Here is a 21832-nt window from a genome sequence, read left to right as displayed (position 1 = left end):
TCATAAAACTCAGGGGCTGGGAGTGTGGGAGGAACGGGGCTCAGAGAGCGCGAGAGAATGTACAGTGCAGAGGAGGTGACTGGAAGGGGTCAGAGGGAAGTGTCCTTCCACCAAAACATTCACCTCTTTTGGCTGGAAGGCAATGGCTGGAAAAGAGGGCTGAGGACAGTGCATGCCATCCCCTCCCTCCTACTTCTGGAGCCTAGGCTATTTGGACAGTTTGCTGATGACTCTGATGAGGGCACCATTTTCGTCTTTCAGCCTCTGGTTGTCAGATTTCAGTTCTGTTAACACCTGGAGAGGTGACAGAGGGAAAGGTGTGTTAGAGGGTGGCATGGTCACCTCTGTGACCCCCACCCTGAGCAGGCAGGCCAGGACCTCGGGGGCGCAGAATCTTCTGAGACAGCTTCCCTAATATACTGCCACTGCCCCTTCTCCCAGGAATGAAATTCTCTTGAATCTTCCTATTTACTGAGTTGGTAATGTTAATAATATTTAGGGAGATCACTACCCCTCTGTGGTGGTTACGTTTGTATGTCACCTTGGCTGGGCCCAGTTGAGTGGCTGGGCAGCTGGTGGTAGTTATTCCCCATGATGAGACTGGCAATCAACTCCACGGTGGGATCTACCACAGGCAGCTGAGTAGCTGCCTTTGGGATGTGGTCTGCTTCCTGTATATAAGGAGAAGCCTTGGGAATGGTCTCTAGTTTATGACACGCTTGGACCCCGCAGGTAGCCGTGTGGTTGTTCAGCAGCCTGCCATGCTCTGCCAACCTTGGGACTTACAATGGATTTAAATTAATGGCCTGCCATGTGGCTTGGTAATATTGGGGCTGTGCCTTTTTATTTGTCAACCTTGGGTTTGACAGCCTCAGCAGCTAGAAGCTGTCTAAGTGAAGAAACGCCTTTAGCTCCAGTGGGCCGGGAGCAGGAGGCAGAGCTGGACCCCAAGGTTGAGGGGCTTTTACCCAGTCCCTAAAGCCTGGCACTTTGAACTTGGACTTAAAGGCTCCAAACTGTAAGAGAATAAACTCCTGTTTGTTTAAACCATCCCATTTGTGGTATATTCCTGTGAGAGTGGCACTAGGTAACCAGAACACCCTCCATCTTTTGAACTAACATATTAAGTAATAATCTTATTTCTTTGAATACGGGCTTCATGTTCCACACTGTATATTCACTGATTCTACTGAATCATGAACGACTTTAAATTGTTCCTGCCCTCAATCTTACCTTTAGCCTAGAGAAATTAGGGAGTGCCCATACAGGCTGACGAGGACCCAGGGAAGGAATTCAGAAGGGAGTAGGGGCCACCTAGCATGAGTTAAAAGAGGACACTACTTCACAGCCCGTCAAAAACAAAAATACAGAAGGGCAGGACACAGCTTTCCTGCTACAAGCACGAGATGGTTTAAGCGGTCCTTCTCCCGGGTGCCTTCAATGATGTAACTCATCAACGCTGTCACTGGTCATACTGCACATATCTCCTTTCAACCACTAAACCCGGGGAGCTTACAGATGCCATCACCACAGAGCTGTGAGCCACAGTGGGCACGAAGCATGTATTTAACTCTGACTACCCCAAGACCCCCACTGCTAGTTCCCAGCAATACTCAGAGCTCTTATCAGCAGTTTTAGGGGATGATGATATAATTCCAGGAAATAGGTCCCTTCTGGGGAAGAGGGAGTGGAAATTTCCAATCTGTCAGTTCTGCCATCTTGGAGCCTTATGCACGGTGCTGTCTATCTTGTGGAACAGAGGAAAAGCCACATCCCTCAGCCCAGCCTGTATCTCCAAGGCTTTATCCATCATCAGGCACTCTGACAGGTAAGTTGTGCACCTGAAAAATCCTAGTGGGATGTTAGTAAGGTATGGTTAATGTGTGGGCCCTTTTGGCAGCAAGAGAGATTTAGTTTAGAGGGTAAATCAGTCTTCACCATGAAGGCTACAAAAGTCCACGCCCATATCTGTTCAAAACAGATGTCCTTTGATTGATAAATCTCTCCGATATCAGAACCTCTGGGCCAGGCAATGCCTCTGGTAAAAAAAAAAAAAAGGTAGCTTGGGCTGAGGGGTCATGAGGCCATTCAGCTCTAGTTCTGGCTCTGCTTAACCATTCAGGCCATCTAACTATACCTTGGGAGCTCTGGTGGCATAGTGCCTAAGGCATTTGACTGCTAACTGGAAGGCTGCCAGCTCAAACCTACCAGCCACTCCTCAGAAGGAAGACTGGGCAATCTACTTCCATAGTGATATCATTTCGGAAACCCAAAGGGGGGTCACTATGAGTCGGATCCGACTTAACGGCAGTGAGTTTGGTTTTGGTTTGGAACTGTACCTTAATGAATATAATCTTTGCTTCCTCTATCTCTCAGGGGAGAAACAGGTTAAATTATACAAATATACATGTATATACACACTTATGCTGTGAAAACAATGATCCACAGATATATAAAGAGTTTTTATAAGGGGAAAGGAAAGAAAAAGTAAACATCTACAATGTGAAAGGCACTGTGTTAGAGGTCTCACTTCCATGATCTCATGAGTGCCCGACAGCACCCTTATCCTTCTTCCTACAAATTAGGAGCTCTGGTGGCGTAGTGCCTAAGGCACTTGACTGCTAACCAGAAGGCTAGAGGTTCAAACCCACCAGCCACTCCTTGGAAGGAAAGTTGGGCAATCTACTTCTGTAGTAATACTGTCTCGGAAACCCAAGGAGGGGTCGCCGTGAGTCGAGTCTGACTCGACTGCACATAACAACAACAAATGAAGAAACAAGGGTTTCAGGACTAGTCCAATGGCAAAGCTGATACTGAATCCAGGTGTCTCTGACTCCAATGCCCATTCTTTCATTACTCAGCAAGGTAACAGGGTGGGCTGAACATGGAAAGTGAAACACCAGAAGTCCAGAAATGGAAATTCCAGTATCGGCATTGTCACTGATGCTCTGTTGCTTTAGGCAAACACCTGGGCCCTCTGGGTTTCCATTTCTGCATCCACAAAAGAACAATCCTGCCCTATCCCCCACACAGGAGGCACTCTGCAAGGCCCACAGAAGGTAACAGATGTGGATTGGGCTGATGTGCACAATATGCGATGCAATATAGAGTATTCCTACTGGCTCAATGAGTTCTCCCTTGAATGTGGGAGGGTAGGCAAGGTAATCTGAAAACTCACTGAGAGGCTTCTGATCCAGAAAACAGGCCTTGGACCCAGCTTCTCCCACCTCCAACCCAGTCAAAGCTGCTCTGGCAGCCTGTCTCTCATGCCTCCACTCCTGCAGCCAGGACTGCCAGACTGAGTGCCCCCAAAACTCATTACAACAAGATTTTCAGAAAACGTCAGCCCAGGGTGGCCTCCTAACGCATCACTGTGCCATCTGCTCTCTGATGCCCCATCCTGGGGCCTACAGCTGGGGTATCAGCGAGACTCTGAAAGCCCTAGTTCCATGATGGGATTCCATAGGTGGGAGAGAAGTGATCTGTGGCAATGGATTGTGTTTCACTGCTAGCAGTTCATCAAATCAGAACTAAACCGCTTTCCCCTTCTTAAAAAAAATGTCCAAAATGTCCAAACAACTCCTTGAGCTTTGGTGATTTATTTCTACATTAAGAACTCAATTCCTTAGGAAAAAAGTTGGACAAGGCAATTTCCCAGCTGCCACAGGCTACGGCTGACATCTTCAGGGAGTGTCAAAAAGTACAAGAAATGGAATGTAGAAATTGGAGGGGGGGAGCCTTATAAACTTCATCCTCAAAAGGGAGAAGGGGAAATGAACAATGTTATCTGATATTCACTTGAAGTTAAAGAATGATTAAATAAGAACATCTGGGAAAGCACTAGCCAAGCAGGAGGTTTAACAAAGCTTTATGATTTCAACTCTCTGGACTTTAGTTTTTCAATTTCCAACCTTCCTCTGTTTGATGTGACAGTGCCTTGGGCAAATAAAATGAAGTTGATGTTTTCTCAAATATTACTTCCTACAAGTCTTTGATCAGGAAGGAGTTAAAGAGGAAGAGGGTTTGAGGGCCCTGCAGCTGCAGAGTCAAGGGCTCAGAAGGAGCCTTCCCTGAGCTACCTGGCTTTTGAATACACAGGAAGTGGGAAGGGGGTCCCCACTTGTATTTTGTGGGTAAGTGACTTGTACTACACACTGAGAGGCAAGGCAACTTCTCCAGGGGAGAATTTAAAAAAAAAAGGCAAACTCTCTTGACCACACTGCCAGTTTGGCTTAGTTCATCTTTCTCTAGGGTGGGGGTTGGCGAGTTTTCCCTGTAAAGGACAAGACAGTGAGCAGTTAAGGCTTTGTTGGTTATCTGCTCTGTGTTACAACTACTCAACTCTGAGTGAAAGCACCCCCAGACATACTTGTTATAATACATAAATGAAGGAGCATGGCTCAGTTCCAATAAAACTTTATTTATAAACACTGGAACTGTAAGTTTATAGCACTTCCATGTGTTGTGAAGTAGTAGTATTCTTCTGATTTAAAAAAAAAAAAACCTATTTGCATGGCTCTCGGGCTGGACCTGTGGGCCAGAATTTGCTGACCCCTGATACAGAGGGTCATACAGGCAGTGACTGCCTTTAGAGCAGGAAAATCTGTTGGTAGGTAAGTGGCTCTTTGGAAGTTAACCTTCAGCAGGAAAGCCTCAGAGTGCTGAGAAAGCAGAAGGCTGTACCTCAGCCTCCAGCTGCAATGCTGGAGCACACAGCAGTTGCTCAATAGACCCTTCTTGAATTGTTGAGGCCATATGCTTAGCAAATGCCTTAGACTCTATGCCAACTACGCAGATATCACAGTGGTTACATGCTTGGGCTCTGGAACCTAACATATTTGGTTTGAATTTTGGTTCTGTTGCTTTCTGGGTGACCTTGGGCAAGTTACTTAATCTGTGACTCAGTTTTCTCCACATGTAAAGTGCCTGCTCTGGGGGAACGTGTAAGATCAAGCGTCTGAAGCACTCAGTGCAGACCTTCATAAATGACAACTATTATCAGGTTAGTAGTTACTGGGAGCACGAGATCTAGTTTTGCCCCAGATCCTATAATACTGCACAAAGTGGGAAACTAAAAATAACTGGGCTATCTTTTGGGGGGTCCTAGCTCACCCTAAGTCAAATTTCCCAGGCATCTTGAGGCTTATTTTAAAGCATGGAGTTTGGACTTAACCGTGGCTCTAAGCAGGGTGATGGAGCCACCCGGTGCCAGGCCACGGTCACACACGCCTTTCCATTTTCTCTGGGCTTGTGATAGCATCTGCAGCAGGGTGTTAGCTCGGCGCTCATGCTCATTTGGGTGCTTCAGATCTACGGGTATTAGTTGCCAGCTACTGACCCCAAAGGCAGAAGCAAATAGGCAGAAAAAAGAACAGGCTCTGGTTAGAACTAATTAGACTGTCACTGCACATTAAAAACTCATTTCAGAGAGTGAAACTGCTCAGCAGTGATGACCCCATCACACCATCCTGAGACGGAAGACAAGTGATCTGTGAGTTGTCCCTCAGACCCATGGCTGAGGAAAGCTCCAGTTTACGACATACCCTGCAAATCCCTCTCTCTGCTCTGTCGCCTGTCACCTTCTTTGCAAAGCCAGCTCCATTAGGAAGGGTCTGGCTGTGTGAGGGCTTATGGATACAGGCTGTGTTCTGTCTCACAGCTCACACACTCAGAGGAGAAACATACTCAGGGCCCAGAGAATGGTGACCGGGACGAGGCCAATGCCTTGCGAGGTGGGAGAGGAAAGCAAAGATGACTGTGGAAAGGAGGCAAAGAGTGCTTATCCAGGTCTGCTCACATGGTGGAAAGGAGTCTGCTTTTGCTGGTAGTGGAGCTGGGCCAGAACACCGCTAGCCTTCAGCCCTAGTCCTCCTCACCCAGCAAAGCTGTCAGCTGTGGGGACTTAGTTCTCTGGTCTCCAAAGGGCAGTGGTTCTCAAACCTGGCTGCACATAAGCAACAACAGGAGCTGTGAGTAAATACTGATGCCTGGCTCTCAGCCAAGACCAATGAAACCTGATTTTTGCGGGGGGCGGGGGGGGCATAGACATTGGGATATTATTTAAAAGGAGGTGTTTCTAACATTCAGACAGGGTTTGAGAGCCTCTAGATTAGGTTACCCCAAGCCCAATCACAATTTGGAGTCCAGGACCAACCCCCAAATGTTCCAGGGACCAGGCTGCACTTGCATCACTGTTGACTATCTCAGTCTTGCAATGACCCCACTGAAGAAGTGTGTGTGCGTGTAGGTAAACAGGCACATGCATCCACACCCACCGTGCGTGCCCATGTGTCTGTGCAGCCGGGTGACCTAGTACGTATTCCATCTCTAGCAAAAGAGAAAGTAGTGTGGTAATCTTACCACATATACTGCTCACCCCAGCTGAGGTCTCCCCTACTGTCACCCTTCACCAAGAATGTTAAATCCCAGCTTATGGTCTCAGCCTTGGCTCCTTCTGCCTCCAGAGGACCAACCTTAACAGGAACCTGCACGTGGAGGCCCTGGTGGCGTGGGGGGATGAGCACAGAGTGCCTGGGACCAACAAGAAGAATGAACCTGCCTGGAGCAGTGGAGGAGGGAAGTGAGGTGGAGAGGAGGGGCAAGGCCTAGAGCTCTTGGGTTTCCGAGGACTCCATGGACTCCGAGAGTCTGGCCACCACTCGGGTCAGGGCCCTGTTCTCAGCCTGTAGTTGCTCGTTCATCTGCTTCAAGGTTTGAATCTGTTTGAGCTGGTGGAGGTTCTGTGGAGAGTGAGACATGGAGGGGAAAGACAGACAAGACAAGACAGAGACAAGACAGACCAGAGGAAACAAAAGTAGGACAAAGAAATCACGTGACTTTTTGTTTTTGTTTTTAGTTTGCATGCAAGAAAGGAAATGAGAAGGGCAGGCAGGATGAGAGCAAAGGGGAGGGAAGGATGGAGCAAAGCACCAGGAGGGGGAGCTGTGTCGGTGATTCTTGGCTGAGGCCTGAACACGCTGAAGGTTACCATGAGCGTCTTGATCGCTTCTGGAAATGACAGCCCGCCATATGGCTAGGGGCCTTCTTTGTCATCACGGGGATGGGAGCTGAGGGTGCAGGGTGAGCCCAAATCCAGCTGTTGTCCTTGAGTTGCCCCATCTCCCGTCCTTCCCTGAGACCCCATCCCCTACTCCCACCTGTTTTCTTTCTAGGTTCTCCTCTTACAGTATTTAGTTTTTATTGTTAAAATAGGAGGAAAATTAAAGAGGGTCTGTTGTTTAAACATTTTCATATGGGGGCATGTAGTGATTCAAAGGTTGAAGTGACATGCTCCAAAATAATACAAAAATGGGCAGCTCTCTGGGTGGTCCTGCAACCTGCTCTGTAGGCGGCCAAAATAACCTCTGCCTCTCTGCGGTCCAGAGAGTGTGCTGAGGGACCGAAACCGCTACCTGGCCTCTGACCTGCCATGTGATCATCTGCATCACCACATGCACAGCTAACTGGACTCTCTCTGTCTCAGTTCATACAGAGTCTGGGAGCTGCTTAAAGTTTTCACAAAAAAGACTTGTATTCTGGAAATCAGAGCCGTGCACAAAAGGTGAAGAAATGGTGAAGGTCTGACCATGTAGAGCTGGGTGGACTGATGTGCCAGTGCAGCCCTTAATATCTGTCAGTGTTGTAAATGCAACATAGTAACCAGTCCACAGACATTCTTCCTAAATACTTATCCCATAGGGATCTAAAGACTTCAGCTCATATGGGATTATACCCCAGCCTGCCTGCTCTATTGTCCTTCATAAGTGGTCATCTGCACTGACCCTGAAATGGAGACTATCAGCTCTGGGGGAGGAGGAAAGTGATTTTGTTATGTGAAGGATTATGTTAGGTCTGCTGTATTTCATAGGTGAGGATGCAGACCCTATACGCTACAATGGCGACAAAGAAGTCACCACGTCCCAGAGAAAAGTCTCTCATACTCTCAAGGATGAGAATGACAGCAATGAAAGATTAGTGAACTTACAACTATTTGGAAGTGAAGAAGCAAGGAAATGAAAGGTAGCATAAAGGGGAAGAACAGTGAAAAGGAAAAACAAGCAGAGACAAACTGCTGAATATCTCTTTCCCCACCAAGGGAGAATTGGCACCTTGGAGAAAAGGTAGGTTGGCCAGACAGTGCCATGGAGCCATTGGAGGGTAGGGCCTGGGCTCTCTGCCCACTGCACACATCTCAGCCACGGCAAGGACAGAGGACGGGGATCGTGGCACTGCGTGTGGAAAAATGTAAAGGGATGGGCAAGTGCCAAATGTCAGAACCAATGGAAAGTCCTTGGCTCTCACCCTTCTTTGGTGTTTACCTTGGGCCAAAACTTTCAACACAATCACTGTCATTATATGAAGTGGTCCCTGCCTCTGAGAATAATACTAAAACATAAGGTATGAAAATGACTCCATCTAACATGTGAATGCAAGCAGACTAAAGTGGGAGAATTTGGAAGTTATGAGCATGAGGGATGGAGGCAGGAAACAATCCAGTGGAGTGTTCTATAGGAAGCAGTACTGAAAATAGGAGTAGCAAGGGGACGGAGAGGGGAGTGGGGTATGGAGCAGGGCAGCAAGGGCAGAGTGTAGGGGCAGGATTAGGCTAGTGAACTTTTCAGAGTAAATAAAATAAAAATTCCAAGACCAGACTAAAAGGGGATTGGCTGCTGGGCCCCTCTCATGCAAGGACCTGGGAAAGGAAGGGAGAAGGTCTGGCAAGGAAGCTGATGCTGAATGAAGGATGCAGTAGAAAAGTAGTTGAGTCTGATGTGCACGCATCCCAAGACAGCTCCAGGCCCAGCAGGGCTCACAATGACATGCGTGCATGTCAAGAGGCTGGCATGGCACCCTGCTCCAATCCAGGATCTGGGTGGAATTTCTCCTGGGGGAGAATTAATAAATACTTACCTTCCCAAGTAAAGGCCAGAAAGGCACAACCCAGGTCACAACCACAGAGCCCATCCCCAACTGGGTGAGCCCACCTCAGGGTCCCCCATTTCACTCTCCAACCCTGGTCCACAGGCTGCATGCAGCACAGACATCACTTCTCGTCCTTGACCACCTACTGCATCTTCAAACTGCTCCCTACTGATTGTTCCAAAAAGGTATGGGAACTTGTTATAAACTGAATACACAACAAGCATGGAGACTAACTGGCCTGAGTGCTACTGGATTCCAGGTTGACAAGATGGTCATCTGTCTATTGGCTGGTGACTTAGTACCTGGGGATTTTGGCTTTAATTACTCCAGAGACATTGGTCACCATAAACTGCAGTTTGTATAAAGAGCTAGAGAACTAACCAAATATTTTGTTGGATTCCTTTGGGGTGATACCAATTTTATGATGTTTACATCTGTATATTTGAAGTTTTTGCCTCCAAAGAAATGGATTAAAACTCTAAATATACAAACTTAACATTGGTGAGTGGAGAGACTCTGATGCTCCGCCCCCTAGTCCTCTAGGGGGAGCTGGACACTTTGAAAACCTGTATAAAGGCTTTGATTTGAGCCAATGGTGTTCAGGGGCTTTAGAGCTGGCAGGATTTCTTCTCCATTGGCTTTGTAATCGCTAATGAGAACATTGGCAATGGACCAAATGGCAGGTCTTTTTAAACTAAAAAATCAGTGTCGAGTCAGCTTAGCTATTGGTTTGGGGACTAAACCATCTTGATCTGGCTCCACTTGATAATTTGAAAGAACTTAATATGAAGTTGGCTGGCAAATAGCTGTTAGCTGGGGAAAGCACACAATTTTATGTAATGTAATCTCTGCTGAGGGAAGGGAAGGACTCCTGACCTAGTTTAGGAAACCATAGCCTGACAGGACAAGGAAAGAGAGAGACAGAGAGAACTATATAAGTATTCTTTAACCCATAGCCCTACTTAAGGGGCTCCCTTATTTGCCAATTTAGATTTGGAATAAAATAAGGAAGGAGCTCAATTTCTCCCCCTATGGACACTTTCTGGGGCTGTGTGTGTGAGCCTGAATGGACGTGACACAGGATTCCGTAACTGGTGGGATGGCTTCGGGCTCCTGGGTACTCACTGGAGGGCACCAGCTTTGGCCTCATTTACATGCTCCTCATCAGCATTTAGGTCATTTTTTAATGAGCATCACCGACAGGTGCCTAACAGCAGGTACAGATGGTATAACTCAGGGGGTTTCAAATATAGGAAGAGGCCCCCCTGCAACCAAGACCTGAAGATGTTCATTCATCAAGAACTGTTTAGCTCTAGTAACACACTGCTGTAAATGAGAGTGAATGCCACTGGGTGGCAGGTGAGGCGGGTTTGGAAAAAGAAGATGTAGAAGCTTAATGGTGTTGCCTTCCTGTTTCCAGCATCTCAGGATAATCAACCACTTATTATTTCTGCTCTGAGTCAACGTGGACAATTTAAAGAGGTGCTGCTTGAGATGTAAGTAGGTACTGCTAGATACTCTGTGGGACAGCTATCAGTTACAGCCTTGGAAGGCTGGGTAAGGCAGGACAGGGCTTGGCACTTCTCCTTCTTTCTGGAAACATAAAGACTTATGAGCACTTGATCTTGCGTAAACAGTGACCTTGTCAGGTCCTAAAAAGCTCTTTCAGTAAATAACCAACCTTTTTAGGCCTCTGGAACAATAAACATCTCTCCCAAAGTGCTCCAATTGCATTAGTAGGGAGGCCTGGTCACAGAAAGAGACCCAGGGGCTATCCAATACTGCCCCAGAACTTCTGTTTTCCAGGTAAAGAATCTCATCGTGTTCCCAAAATGAACATTTTGTTCCCATCCCAAAGTGTTCCCAAATGAACACTTTGCATCATATATCCAGTAAAATGAAATCCTTGAAGGAGGAGATGAACCTGAGCGAATGCTAAGTGACTGGGGCATGTGGCATCAGGCACTGCAGGGTCGGATGCTCCCAAATCCCATCCAGGAGGCCACCCTGAGCAGCTCCGTATTTACCTTCCATAGCACTGACACTTTTGGGTCACTCAAAACTGCCCAGAATGGCAACCATCCATTAAAATGGCTAATGGAGGTGGAGTCAGGGGTCACGGTGAGGGAGAGAAGAAGGCAGTGAGCCATGAAGTGTATCTGGTGGCACGAGCTCATTCCAGTGGGAGAATATCAGGCATTTCCAAATATCTCAGGGGAAGGGACTGAGGCAGGCAATCAGTATGTGCGTAAATCTTCATCTGCTGCAGAAAGACTCTGACTGTGTTCCTTCCATCAGGGGCTGAGGGCATGAGGGAAGAGAGCCTCAGTTCTGCTCAGGTTTCCCCAGGTACCTAATGCGGGGCTCCACAGAATTGGGGCCTTTGTTCTGATCCTTTGATCCAATCCTATGAGGATGAGCCATTGCTTGGAAAACCTTAAAAGTTCATCTCAGATTTGTCTCCAGCCTGCTAGAGATCTCCCTTTAAATCCCTTAAAGCTACATTTGTTCCTAGAAGGGCTTTGAGACAGTCACAATGGACATTGTGTGAGCTGGGAGACCTACAAAATGGTGAGGAGAGGTGCTCATCTCCTCTTCACACATCATCTTGTCTTGAGGGTGATGAGTCTGCAGTAAAATTTGGAGGGGGCAGGCCAGTCTTCAAATATCTAGTCTTGGCAGGCATTCAGAGGACAGGTGTACAACAAAAGAAAGAAAATAACTTCCTACCTTCATCTCCTCCTCCATTTCAGACATTTTCCGCTCCAAGGCTCTCCTTTCCTGTTTAGAAACAATGAGACTAGTGAGCATCTAATGGCCTTAGAAGGGAGTCAGAATGCTGCCTCCCAGCTGCCATATGATCAGCATCTTCATGGTCAAAGCATTTGTCTACTGACACAGGCAAACTTTACCCAGGAGATTTACACACTGTCTGGTCCCGCCACTTCTGGAACTACTTCACCAATAAAAATGACATTATCTAAATCTCCTCTCAGAAAATTAGAAGAGATATGGGGAAACAACTTGTCAACATGGAAACAGGCTAAGGCCAGGGCACACTATGCTATTGTGTTGAGTTAAAAGACTTCATGGAACTTCAAATGACTGCAAGTGACCCTTACTCTCTATGAACAAAATGTCATCATGATCTTCAGTAAGAGCCCCCAAATTTCTAGGAACTGCTTCTCTCAGGAGGGGGAGCAAATGGTGAGCAGGGAAGTAGACAACATTGGCTATGAAGAAACAGTCCCCTAATCTATTTCTAATAATCTATTTCCTAATCCCTCCCCCCTCATCTATTTCTCTCTCCCAGCAACTGAATCTCGATGTGGCCTGAACTCAATGAGAATTGCTTGATTAGATAACAAGGAAATCTGGCTATAGGCCAAGGAAATAAAATATAAAACTAAGTTGCTTTCCAAATTAAACAGACAACAACAGGAGAGATGGGAACATATTATACTCCTAGGGTCAAATCCAAGCTAGAGTTCATCAATAAATCTAATTAAGTTTTCACAATCAAAGAATGTCAAATTCCAGAAAAATATTCTGAATGCAGTTGGAGGAGGTCAGCAAATGAACCAGAAATCCTCCCATCAGTCAGACTGAGTGAAAGACTCTGTCGGCTCATGTTTCAAGTCACAAGACCTACAACCTACACTGAAGGCAGAGGGTCCTGCCCAAACTTCCTTTCTGTTCAAGGTGATGGGAAGGGTAAAGAGACCTTGGACTTGGGTGTGTGTGTGTATGATGATTTACGGTAAACCAAGATATGTTTTGAGTATGTGCATGTGAGCAGGAGGCAGAACAATGTATGAGATGACTTTCCAAGGACACTTCCCACCCAAAACTGGAATATGTCAGAAGTACTGACCATCTGAGGATGCCAAAAGGACAAGCAATCAAACTGCTGCCCAGAGTCAGACAAAAAGAATTTATTATCAAGCCAGGAATGGAATGTGGCAGAACTCCAGTCTTCTTAAGATGAATTTTTTCCATTGGCACGAACAACAAAGTTGGAGAAAGTCAGAAGAGAAGAGGAGATGAAACAGAGGGGAAAGAGATACACACGTACCCGTTTCTCCATCTCCAGCATTGATGAGCGGTCAGAGGTCTTCTCTTGTTTCTGCTGGTGCAAACGGAAGGAAAACAGTTGTTACTTAAGTTGACTCAGGGCCAGTCTAGTTCCGCTTCACCACTGGATATCCAGAAACAGACAGCAGGGCTGTGGGCTTTCCATATAGCAGGGGTCCCTAGCACATATATTCTGCCAGCTTTCTAAGCCTAACATTACCTGCCTCTCTGAAGTTTGCTAGATTCCCACTGGGGAGGGGAAGGCAGGTAAGTTCTGTTTCTTGAAGTTCAAAACACTCAAAGTACAAAGACATCATCCCCGACACACTCAATTTGCTAGGTCTTCAATGCCAATTACTTTCCTAAAACCTCACCACCCCTCTCCGTTCTTCTGTTCCAGGAGTAATTTCAAAACCTAGAGGAAATGACAAATGGCTTGTCTTCTTTAAAAGGCCTTGAACTCCTGAGCCTGAAGGTCTAGGTCCCCATGGCTTTGGGGTTACGTTCAGAGGGTACCCATGACACTCTTCTACACAGTTCCTCCTGCCCTAGTCTGTCTGTGGGATGGAGGCTGTTTTTCTTTTACAGCAGTGGCTTTAACATGTGGGTGGGCTCCCAGCCCATTCACAGAGTCTCCCCTGGCTTAAATGGAGTAGTTCCACTTTCATCTGTTTTATATCTTGTGTTTTCAAGTAAGGTAAAATTCTATTTGATCATACAACTTAAGAGGAAGTTAGAAGGTTTATTGTAGATCATCTTCAACTTTCAATTTAAACTGAAGTTTGCAGAGGAGCTACAAAGTTTTAACCACGATAGCTAAAAAGTACAACCACCTCAGGCTGTGACCCTGCTTTAAGCAGGGGAATGGAAATGAATCCTCAAGTCCTTTTTGGCCTTACAGTACAGAACTGAGTGGATTTTTTTTTCTTTAATTTTGCTTTCAATTGTTGTTGTTGTTGTTGTTATGTGCCGTCGAGTCGGCCCCGACTCATAGCGACCCCTCCTTGGGTTTCAGAGGCAGTATCACTACGGAAGTAGGATTGCCCAACCTTCCTTCCGAGGAGTGGCTTTCAATAGGCATTTAATAAATTTGGGGTGCTTATTTTCATTCTAATATTACGATTATGCCTAGTGTCAGGCCCAAACAACATTTAATAGATACAGAAATTATGCTGGTCTTCTTACAAAAAGCTTTTCTTATTCTGTTTTTTCAAACAAGGAATAGCCAGGACTAACAGAAAAACTTGGAATTCTGGCTGCCGTCCTGGGCTTTCACCTTCTGTTCTGAAGGTCATGGCCATCTGCCTTTACACTGCATCTATTATGAAGTAGAAGGAAAAGAAAAAAAAAAAAAAGCAGAAGTAGATCTTGAAGTCTGCTCATATTCCTGCAAGTCTCTCTCTCCTCAGCCTGAGTGACTGTGGTGATTTCACTATTTTTAGGGTTCACTTATACAAAGGACAGCTAACTAACTCTCTTTTTTGGTCCCTTAAGAGTATGGGTAAGGAGCTCTGATGGCACAGTAGTTAAGGCATTCAGCTGCTAACCCAAAGGTCATCAGTTTGAACCTCCAGCCACTCTGTGGGAGAAAGATGCTTCCGTAAAGATTCACAGCCTTGGAGACCCAATGGGGCACTTATACTCTTATAGGGTTGCCTTGAGTTGGAATTGACTCAATGGCTGTGGGTTTGGGTTGTTTGGTAGAGTTTGGGTGGACCTTTTACGTAAAAACATTGTGTGTGTCCATCCATGTGGTAACTGTCTCCATACAAATGTGTGAGGCTGACAGGCCCTCCCTCTGCTGTCTGGCCAAACAACTCCATGTTTGGTAAATAGCAGAGACCAGGTTTGTAGCAACAGCATTTTGTCTGTATTTCAATAACTTGTATTTGGCAAAACTAAGTATATCCCGACCCACCCATCAAAGCATCTGGCTGGAAGTAAATGCTTTCCCCCAGTGACTGGAAAGGCTGCATTTATTTTCAATGCAAGTCAATGTCAGCAGCTTGTTAGTTGCTTACCACTATGAAGCAAGGGCTGGTGGAAAAGCTAAGAACTCTTAGAGGTTAGGAAATAAGCTATCTGTCAGAAGCTTCTGCGAGGAGAAGGTGGGGAACCAGTGGGAAGGTGAAACTGGGTTCCTCACATGGCTGCTCCTTAATTTTCTATAATACAGCCTGAGTAATAACTAGTAAGAACTAACATCATCTCCGTATTTATTAATCATTGCCAATATGTGACACTATTCAAAATTAAAATTTAGCCCCAGATTATTTTCTGAGGGTCTACTGTGAATAAAGAAATTAAAAACCAAACTCACTGCCATCAAGTTGATTCTGACTCATAGCAACTCCCAGTGGGTTTCCGAGGTGGTAAATCTTTACAGGAGTAGATCGCCCATCTTCCTTTCATGGAGTAGCTGGTGGGTTTGAACCATCAACCTTCTGGTTAGCAGTTAAATGTCTTAGGCACTGTGCCACCAGAACCAAAAAGTCAGTGGTTCAAACTCACCAGTCACTCCATGGGAGAAGACACCTGGTGATCTACTACCATAAAGATTATAGCCTATGAAACCATATAGGACAGTTCTACTCTGTCACATACGGTCACTGTGAGTCAGAATTGACTTGGGCACACACTAACAACTGTGAATAGGGGTCCCTGGGTAATGCAAGGTAGCTCTGGTGGCATAGTGCCTAAAGCATTTGACTGCTAACCAGAAGGCTGACGGTTCAAACCCACCAGCTACTCCTCGGAAGGAAGGGTGGGCAATCTACTTCTGTAGAGATACCGCCTGGGGAACCCAAGAAGGGGTGGCTATGAGTCTAACTGACTTGACGGCAGTGAGTTTGGTTCAGTTCGGGTAATGCAAATGGTTAAAGTGCTTGGCTGCTAACAGAAAAATTGGAGGTTTGAGTGTACCCAAAGGTGCCTCAGAAGAAAGGCCTGGTGATCTACTTTAGAAAAATCAGCCACTGAAAACCCTGTGGAGCATAGTCCTACTTGGCATGCATGGGGTTGCCATGAGTTGGAAGTGTTTGCCGGCAACTGTTACATTGTGAGTAAGACAGTTCGCCTGGCTCAGTAATGTTGGGATCAAGAGTGAGTGTGTCCAAGTGTGTTTTCATTTTAGATTTAATGACCCACTTTTCTTGTTCCACTAAATCACTTTAAGCCAGATGTTATCTGTCTATGCTGCAACAGATTTCAGAAACTCCCAATGTAAGAGCCACATTCAACTATTATAACCCGGCAGAAGGGGATGCCTCTTCCAAACTGACAGGCACCTCACAGGAGAGGCCATCCATTCTGTGCCTGGCCAAGCCCTTCTCCAGAAAGTGCAGGTGCCTGGCTGTCTTGCTGGGATTCCATGCAGTTTTGCAATGCTGTCTTCCAAGTGTGGGCACCCCCTGGCTCACCCCTTTTCAGAGGGGTTGGAACATGTTCAGAGGGTACTCAACCCCTGTATCCTCCAAAGCCCCACGTACTTGGTGCTACATAACCAAGCATTTCAGCCTTTGCTTTTGGAATAGAACATACGACCAGAACTAACTAGCTACCTCTGGTTTTCATTTCATGCCCTCTCAGTAAAGAGTCATTTTTACTTCAGCTTCCAGAATTCTTAGTTCCTAGGCATTTCAGGAGGGCAGTAACTCAATAGGTTTCCTGTTAACTCATCAATAACCTAAGACAGCAGGTCCTCTAGCTTTTAGCTGCAGGGTTTATTTCACAGGCGATGAGGTCATTACTTCTAGCACCCTCTAAAGCATCATCTAATTAAATTAGACCTGGAGGTAAGAGGAAATGGTTTATCTGTCTTTCTGCCCCTATGTTTTCTTATTCCTAGGATGAAAGACGGGAGCTCTGGTAGCATAGTGGCTAAGACACTTGCCTGCTAACCAGACGGCTGGCGGTTCAAACCCACCAGCCACTCCTCAGAAGGAAGGTTGGGCAATCCTACTTCTGTAGTGATACTGCCTCGGAAACCCAAGGAGGGGTCGCTATGAGTCGGGTTTGACTCGACGGCACATAACAACAACAACAACAGGATGAAAGACAGTGTTGCCTTGGGGAGTCAGCATATGCAATAGACAGACCGTTGCTTTGGGCCTTAAGCCTATGCTATTGTATCATTTTTGCCCTTGATTTACTATATGATCTAAGCAACTACTTATTGCTGTTGGCCTAGTTTGTTACCTCTCTGCACTATGTTTAGCAGTGTCTTGTTTATTCCTCCCCAGTATGTGATGTGTAGATGAATGAACTGACACATGATGAATACCATAGGAGGAGCTATTTGGGACTACCTCTGTGTTACAGTGGAGTAGTATGTTGCTGTTGTTGTTATGTGCCTTCAAGTTGGCCTGACTTATAGCAACCCCTCCTTGGGTTTCTGAGGCAGTATCACTACGGAAGTAGATTGCCCAACCTTCCTTCCGAGGAGTGGCTGGTGGGTTTGAACTGCCAGCCTTCTGGTTAGCAGTCAAGTGCCTTAGGCACTACGCTACCAGAGCTCCTGTGGAGTGGTATAGTACTTAATAAGTAGATAATCCATATTAATTACTGGCATTCAGACCATTAGGAGTTGTCTACTTAACTATCAATTTTCAAGTTAGGTTAAACACTGACCGGTTGGGTCCTAAAATCAAATTATGATCTACGAGCCTTATATCTCACTGTCTTGGAGGAGACTTGGTTCTGACTCTCTCACTTCCCATCCTTAGATCCCTAGTCTAGTTTGCCCCCCTGACGTACTAAGCCCTGCCTCCCCACCTTTTCCCCTCTTCTTCCCCCTTACCTGGGCCATCTTCTCAAGCTTGGATTTGACATCTGCTAGCTCTAGCTGGGCTTCCTGAAGTTTTGTTTTCAGTTTTTGGTTTTCAGTTAGGGCACTCTCATAGAGCTGGAGAAGGGGAAAGAGAGATCAGGTCACCTACTGGGCCAGCAGCCCAGATCAGAACTCATATATTTTCATCCTATGAGAGAGAATGCCTCCGGCTCTGGGGCCTGAGCCACTGATATGTGGCAGATGGGGAAAATGCAGAGTCTAGGGAACTCTGCATATATCTGAATATATTCAGCCTACTGGTCTGTTGCTTCTTGAAACTGATGAAGTCCTAGATGCTGAACACACAGTGAACAAGTGCTCTGACATCTACGTTAATCATGGGGAAAAAAAAGTCATTCCATTTTCTCTTATGGGGCATTTGCATTGATTAACAGTGTGACTCACACACCCCCATACCAAAGAGAATTATTTTTTTGAACCAGACTAGTGGGTATATGAATTATAGTCAAGTTCTGCTTAACAGAACATTAACTAAACAAATGTTTTCGTAACAAAAACATTTTGTTCCGTAGTATCTCAAGCACCTGAAAAAGAAAGTTTTGAAGCCTGACCTGGGACCTGGGCACTCTTCTGCAGGAACCACAGGAAATAAATCGTAAAGTGATTTAAACCTTACCAAACCCAGATGATGATAATGATGATTTTACCACTATCAAGAAGTATTTAAGGAGTCCTGGTGGCACAGTGGTTAAGCACTCAGCTGCTAACTGTAAAGGCGGCAGTTTGAACCTCCCACCTGCCCCAAGCTGCTCTGTGAGAGACAGATGAGATAGTCTGCTTCCTAAGGGATTACAGCCTTAGAAACTTCCCGGGGCAGTTCTACTCTGTTCCATATGGTCCCTAAGAGAAGGAATCAACTTGCTTAGCGGTAGGTTAAGAAGTTTTTAGTTGACAATCACAAGACCTTATTAAATGCATGTTTGTTAAGAGTAACAGGATTCTAAATGATTCTCAGGGGCTCAAACAGACAGCATTACTTTTACTTTCCTTTTTTGCAATACTTAATTCCTTGCTTTTTCTAACACCTAAATATCAGATTTGAAGGCAAATATTTACTGCACCAAAAACAATATACAAAGGGGTCTTTATTTAGCTGTTGGAGAAGTGAGGCAAGCCAAGAAACCTTCAAGGAATTGTTGTTGCTATTTATCACTTCAGCGCCTTTTCTTTGGCTTCATGGCACTGCATTCCTTTTTCTACACTGGTGGACAAGGCTGAGAGGTTTACTCATTGTGACCCAAGAGCAGGAATATGAGAAAGAGCTCCTACTTTTTTATAATCCCTGTTGCTGTCCTCCTCTACTCGGCTGGTCAGGCTGGCCAGCCGGGCTTCCCGCCGGGCTCTTGCTGATGCACGATCATAAGAATCACTGGTTGTAGTGTTGCTACTTCCTGATTCCAACCTGTAGGAAATGAAACACAAGGTGAAAATTGGTTTTGAAAACAAAGAAGTGGGGGAAAGTAATACTTAAGGGTAGTCAGTGCCTTCTTTAAAGGAGCTCAGTGGTGTAGTGGTTAAGGCATTTGGCTGCTAATCAAAAGGTCAGTGGTTCAAACCCACCAGCTGCTACATGGAAGAAAGATGAGACAGTCTGCTTCTATAAGGATTTACAGCCTTGGAAACCCAATGGGGGTCACCATGAATTGGAATCAACTTGATGGCAGTGAGTTTGGTTTTTGTTTGTGCCTCCTTTAAGAAGCACTTGAGAATCCTAGACAGAAACAAGGCACATAGTTCTTCCTTGAATTGCTCAGCTGGCATCCGGGACCTCGCAGCTAAGCTGTGCCAAGAACAGAGCTTACTTGAAAAATTGTTGGTTTGGACTCATGTGCTGACTTGAATCTTAGAGCTTTTCAAATTAGTTTAGGTTTGAGCAGTTTTCTTAGACAGAGTGTGTATTAAGAGCAAAAGTTTCTTGGATCTCAGTGGCTCTCAGAAAATGATTCCAATGAACTGTCAGTGAGTCAGAAACATATGGACTTGGACATCTGGGCTGGAGCTTGAATGGGGGAGGAACAGTGACTAGAGGCACCCGCACATATACTTTTTAGGTGTACTGCAGATTCTTTGGGATCCCAAACATTTCAGGGGTACCATCACAGTGCCAAAACAGCTAGTTTTCTTCTCTCTTCTCTATATTTCACATGGAGACTGCTCTGCCTGTGATTAGGATTTCTATATCTTCCAGCAATTGAGTAATACTCTAGAGGTGATGGTGGTTTTATTTCCAGTAACAGTTAAGTTCATTAGGGGGAACGGTCTCTCAGCTGACTACCTGCAAACTGAGGCTCATTTTTTTTAAGTGTACAACTGTCATCATACCTTTCTCAGACTTTACTCTTTCCAAACTAAAATGTGGCACATATCAACCCTACAGAGCTCCAGATCACATAACAAGGCTGGGTGAAGAGGTGCAATTGTATCCTATGTCTCTAACCCATTGTAGCTATTGCCAAAGTTGGGGCATGCAGGGCAGAGGGAGGAGGGAACATGTACAAGAATGACAATGCAGAAAGGGGAGAGGCAAGGTAATTAGCACCTAATGACATTAATAATCACTTTTCTCTTACAGAGATACTAAGTCCCGTGGCATTCTTCGTTTTTGTAAACAGAAATATCTTTATTAATTATCCTGATTACAAAAGCAATACAAAAACAAAAACAAATGCACTGCAGGTAAGTCAGATCTGACTCACAGAGACCCCTCCTTGGGTTTCCGAGGTAGTATCACTACAGAAGTAGATTGCCCAACCTTTCTTCTGAGGAGTGGCTGGTTGGTTTGAACCACCAGACTTCTGGTTAGCAGTCAAGTGCCTTAGGCACTATGCTACCAGAGCTCCTACAAAAGCAATATATGCTTGTAAAAAAAAATTAACTAATACTGAAACACATAAAGTAGAAAGTGAAAGTCCTTGCATACTCTTTGCCCAAGCAATAATTAAAGTTAACAGTTTCGTTCATACCCTTGCAGGTAAACACACTGATAAATATGCTAATATATATATTTATATAAACGATACATATTGCTGTCTACCACCCCCACCCTGTACACTTATCACTGTGATTGTGAGCATCTTCTCGTGTATGTAAAAACCGATTTGCCTTGTTTTTTAAAAATAACTGCATAGTCTTTCATTGTGTAGTAATTTATTTACTTAACCCTCTATTGATAGATATTTGTTTCAAAGTTTTTAGCGACTTAAAAACAATGCCACACTGAGCAGACTTGTCTGTAAATCTTAATGCATTTGTCCAATTATTTCCTTAGAATAAAATCTTAGAAATGGAATTGTTCATTCCATTGTTCGTTCATGTATTTTTAATGTTAACATCTATAGCCATATTGCCCCCTAGATAGGTTTAATCCTTCTCAATCCACTATGAGAAATATAATTTCATTGTCATTAATTTTAAGATTTTAAAATCATCAGTGAGGTTCAACATCTTTAGTTATTCATCCTTCTTTATTTCTGAATTGTCTATTCATGGTCTTTGTTCAGTGGGGTAACCATCTTTTCCTTGTTATAGCAGGGGAGCCTGTTATATTGTAGGGTTTTTCAAACATCTGACACAGGTTGCAGGTATCTTTCTCACTTTACTTTTTTTTGTCTCTGTATATCCTTTACTACAGAAATTTTAGGAGCTCTGGTGGCATAGTGCCTAAGGCACTTGACTGCTAACCAGAAGGCTGATGGTTCAAACCCACGAGCCACTCCTCAGAAGGAAGGTTGGGCAATTTACTTCTGTAGTGATACCACCTCGGAAACCCAAGGAGGGGTCGCTATGAGTTGGATCTGACTCGATGGCCGTGAGTTTTTGTTTTTGAGTAGAGATTTTAAATATTATATAATTAGACAATTTTTACCTTTATAGTAGTATCATGTTTGAGAAAGTATTTCCTACATAAAGATGATAAAATACTATCTTCTGCTTTTTTTGCAGTAAATCATTTTTCTCTTAACAACTGCAATCCATCTGTACTTTATT

The 21832-nt window shown here is 45.0% G+C and overlaps 1 protein-coding gene across 1 annotated transcript in view; it reads right to left on the bottom strand.

The window, feature by feature from the left end:
* Nucleotides 1-207: 207 nt before the first annotated feature.
* PPP1R12B (protein phosphatase 1 regulatory subunit 12B) overlaps nt 208-21832 on the bottom strand; it is a 322390-nt gene continuing 300765 nt past the window's right edge. The window contains exons 21-25 of the mRNA XM_042780984.1: nt 19115-19247; nt 17795-17899; nt 12998-13051; nt 11653-11703; nt 208-294 (exon numbers count right to left, since the gene is read on the bottom strand). Of these exons, the coding sequence (XP_042636918.1) occupies nt 208-294; nt 11653-11703; nt 12998-13051; nt 17795-17899; nt 19115-19247 (430 nt within the window). The remainder of the gene's footprint in view (nt 295-11652; nt 11704-12997; nt 13052-17794; nt 17900-19114; nt 19248-21832) is intronic.

Source organism: Orycteropus afer, unplaced genomic scaffold (genome assembly GCF_000298275.1).
Source record: "Orycteropus afer afer isolate SDZICR_OR568_19922 unplaced genomic scaffold, OryAfe1.0 scaffold00075, whole genome shotgun sequence".
Taxonomy (NCBI): Eukaryota; Metazoa; Chordata; class Mammalia; order Tubulidentata; family Orycteropodidae; genus Orycteropus; species Orycteropus afer.
This window is presented reverse-complemented; position numbering and strand designations above follow the sequence as displayed.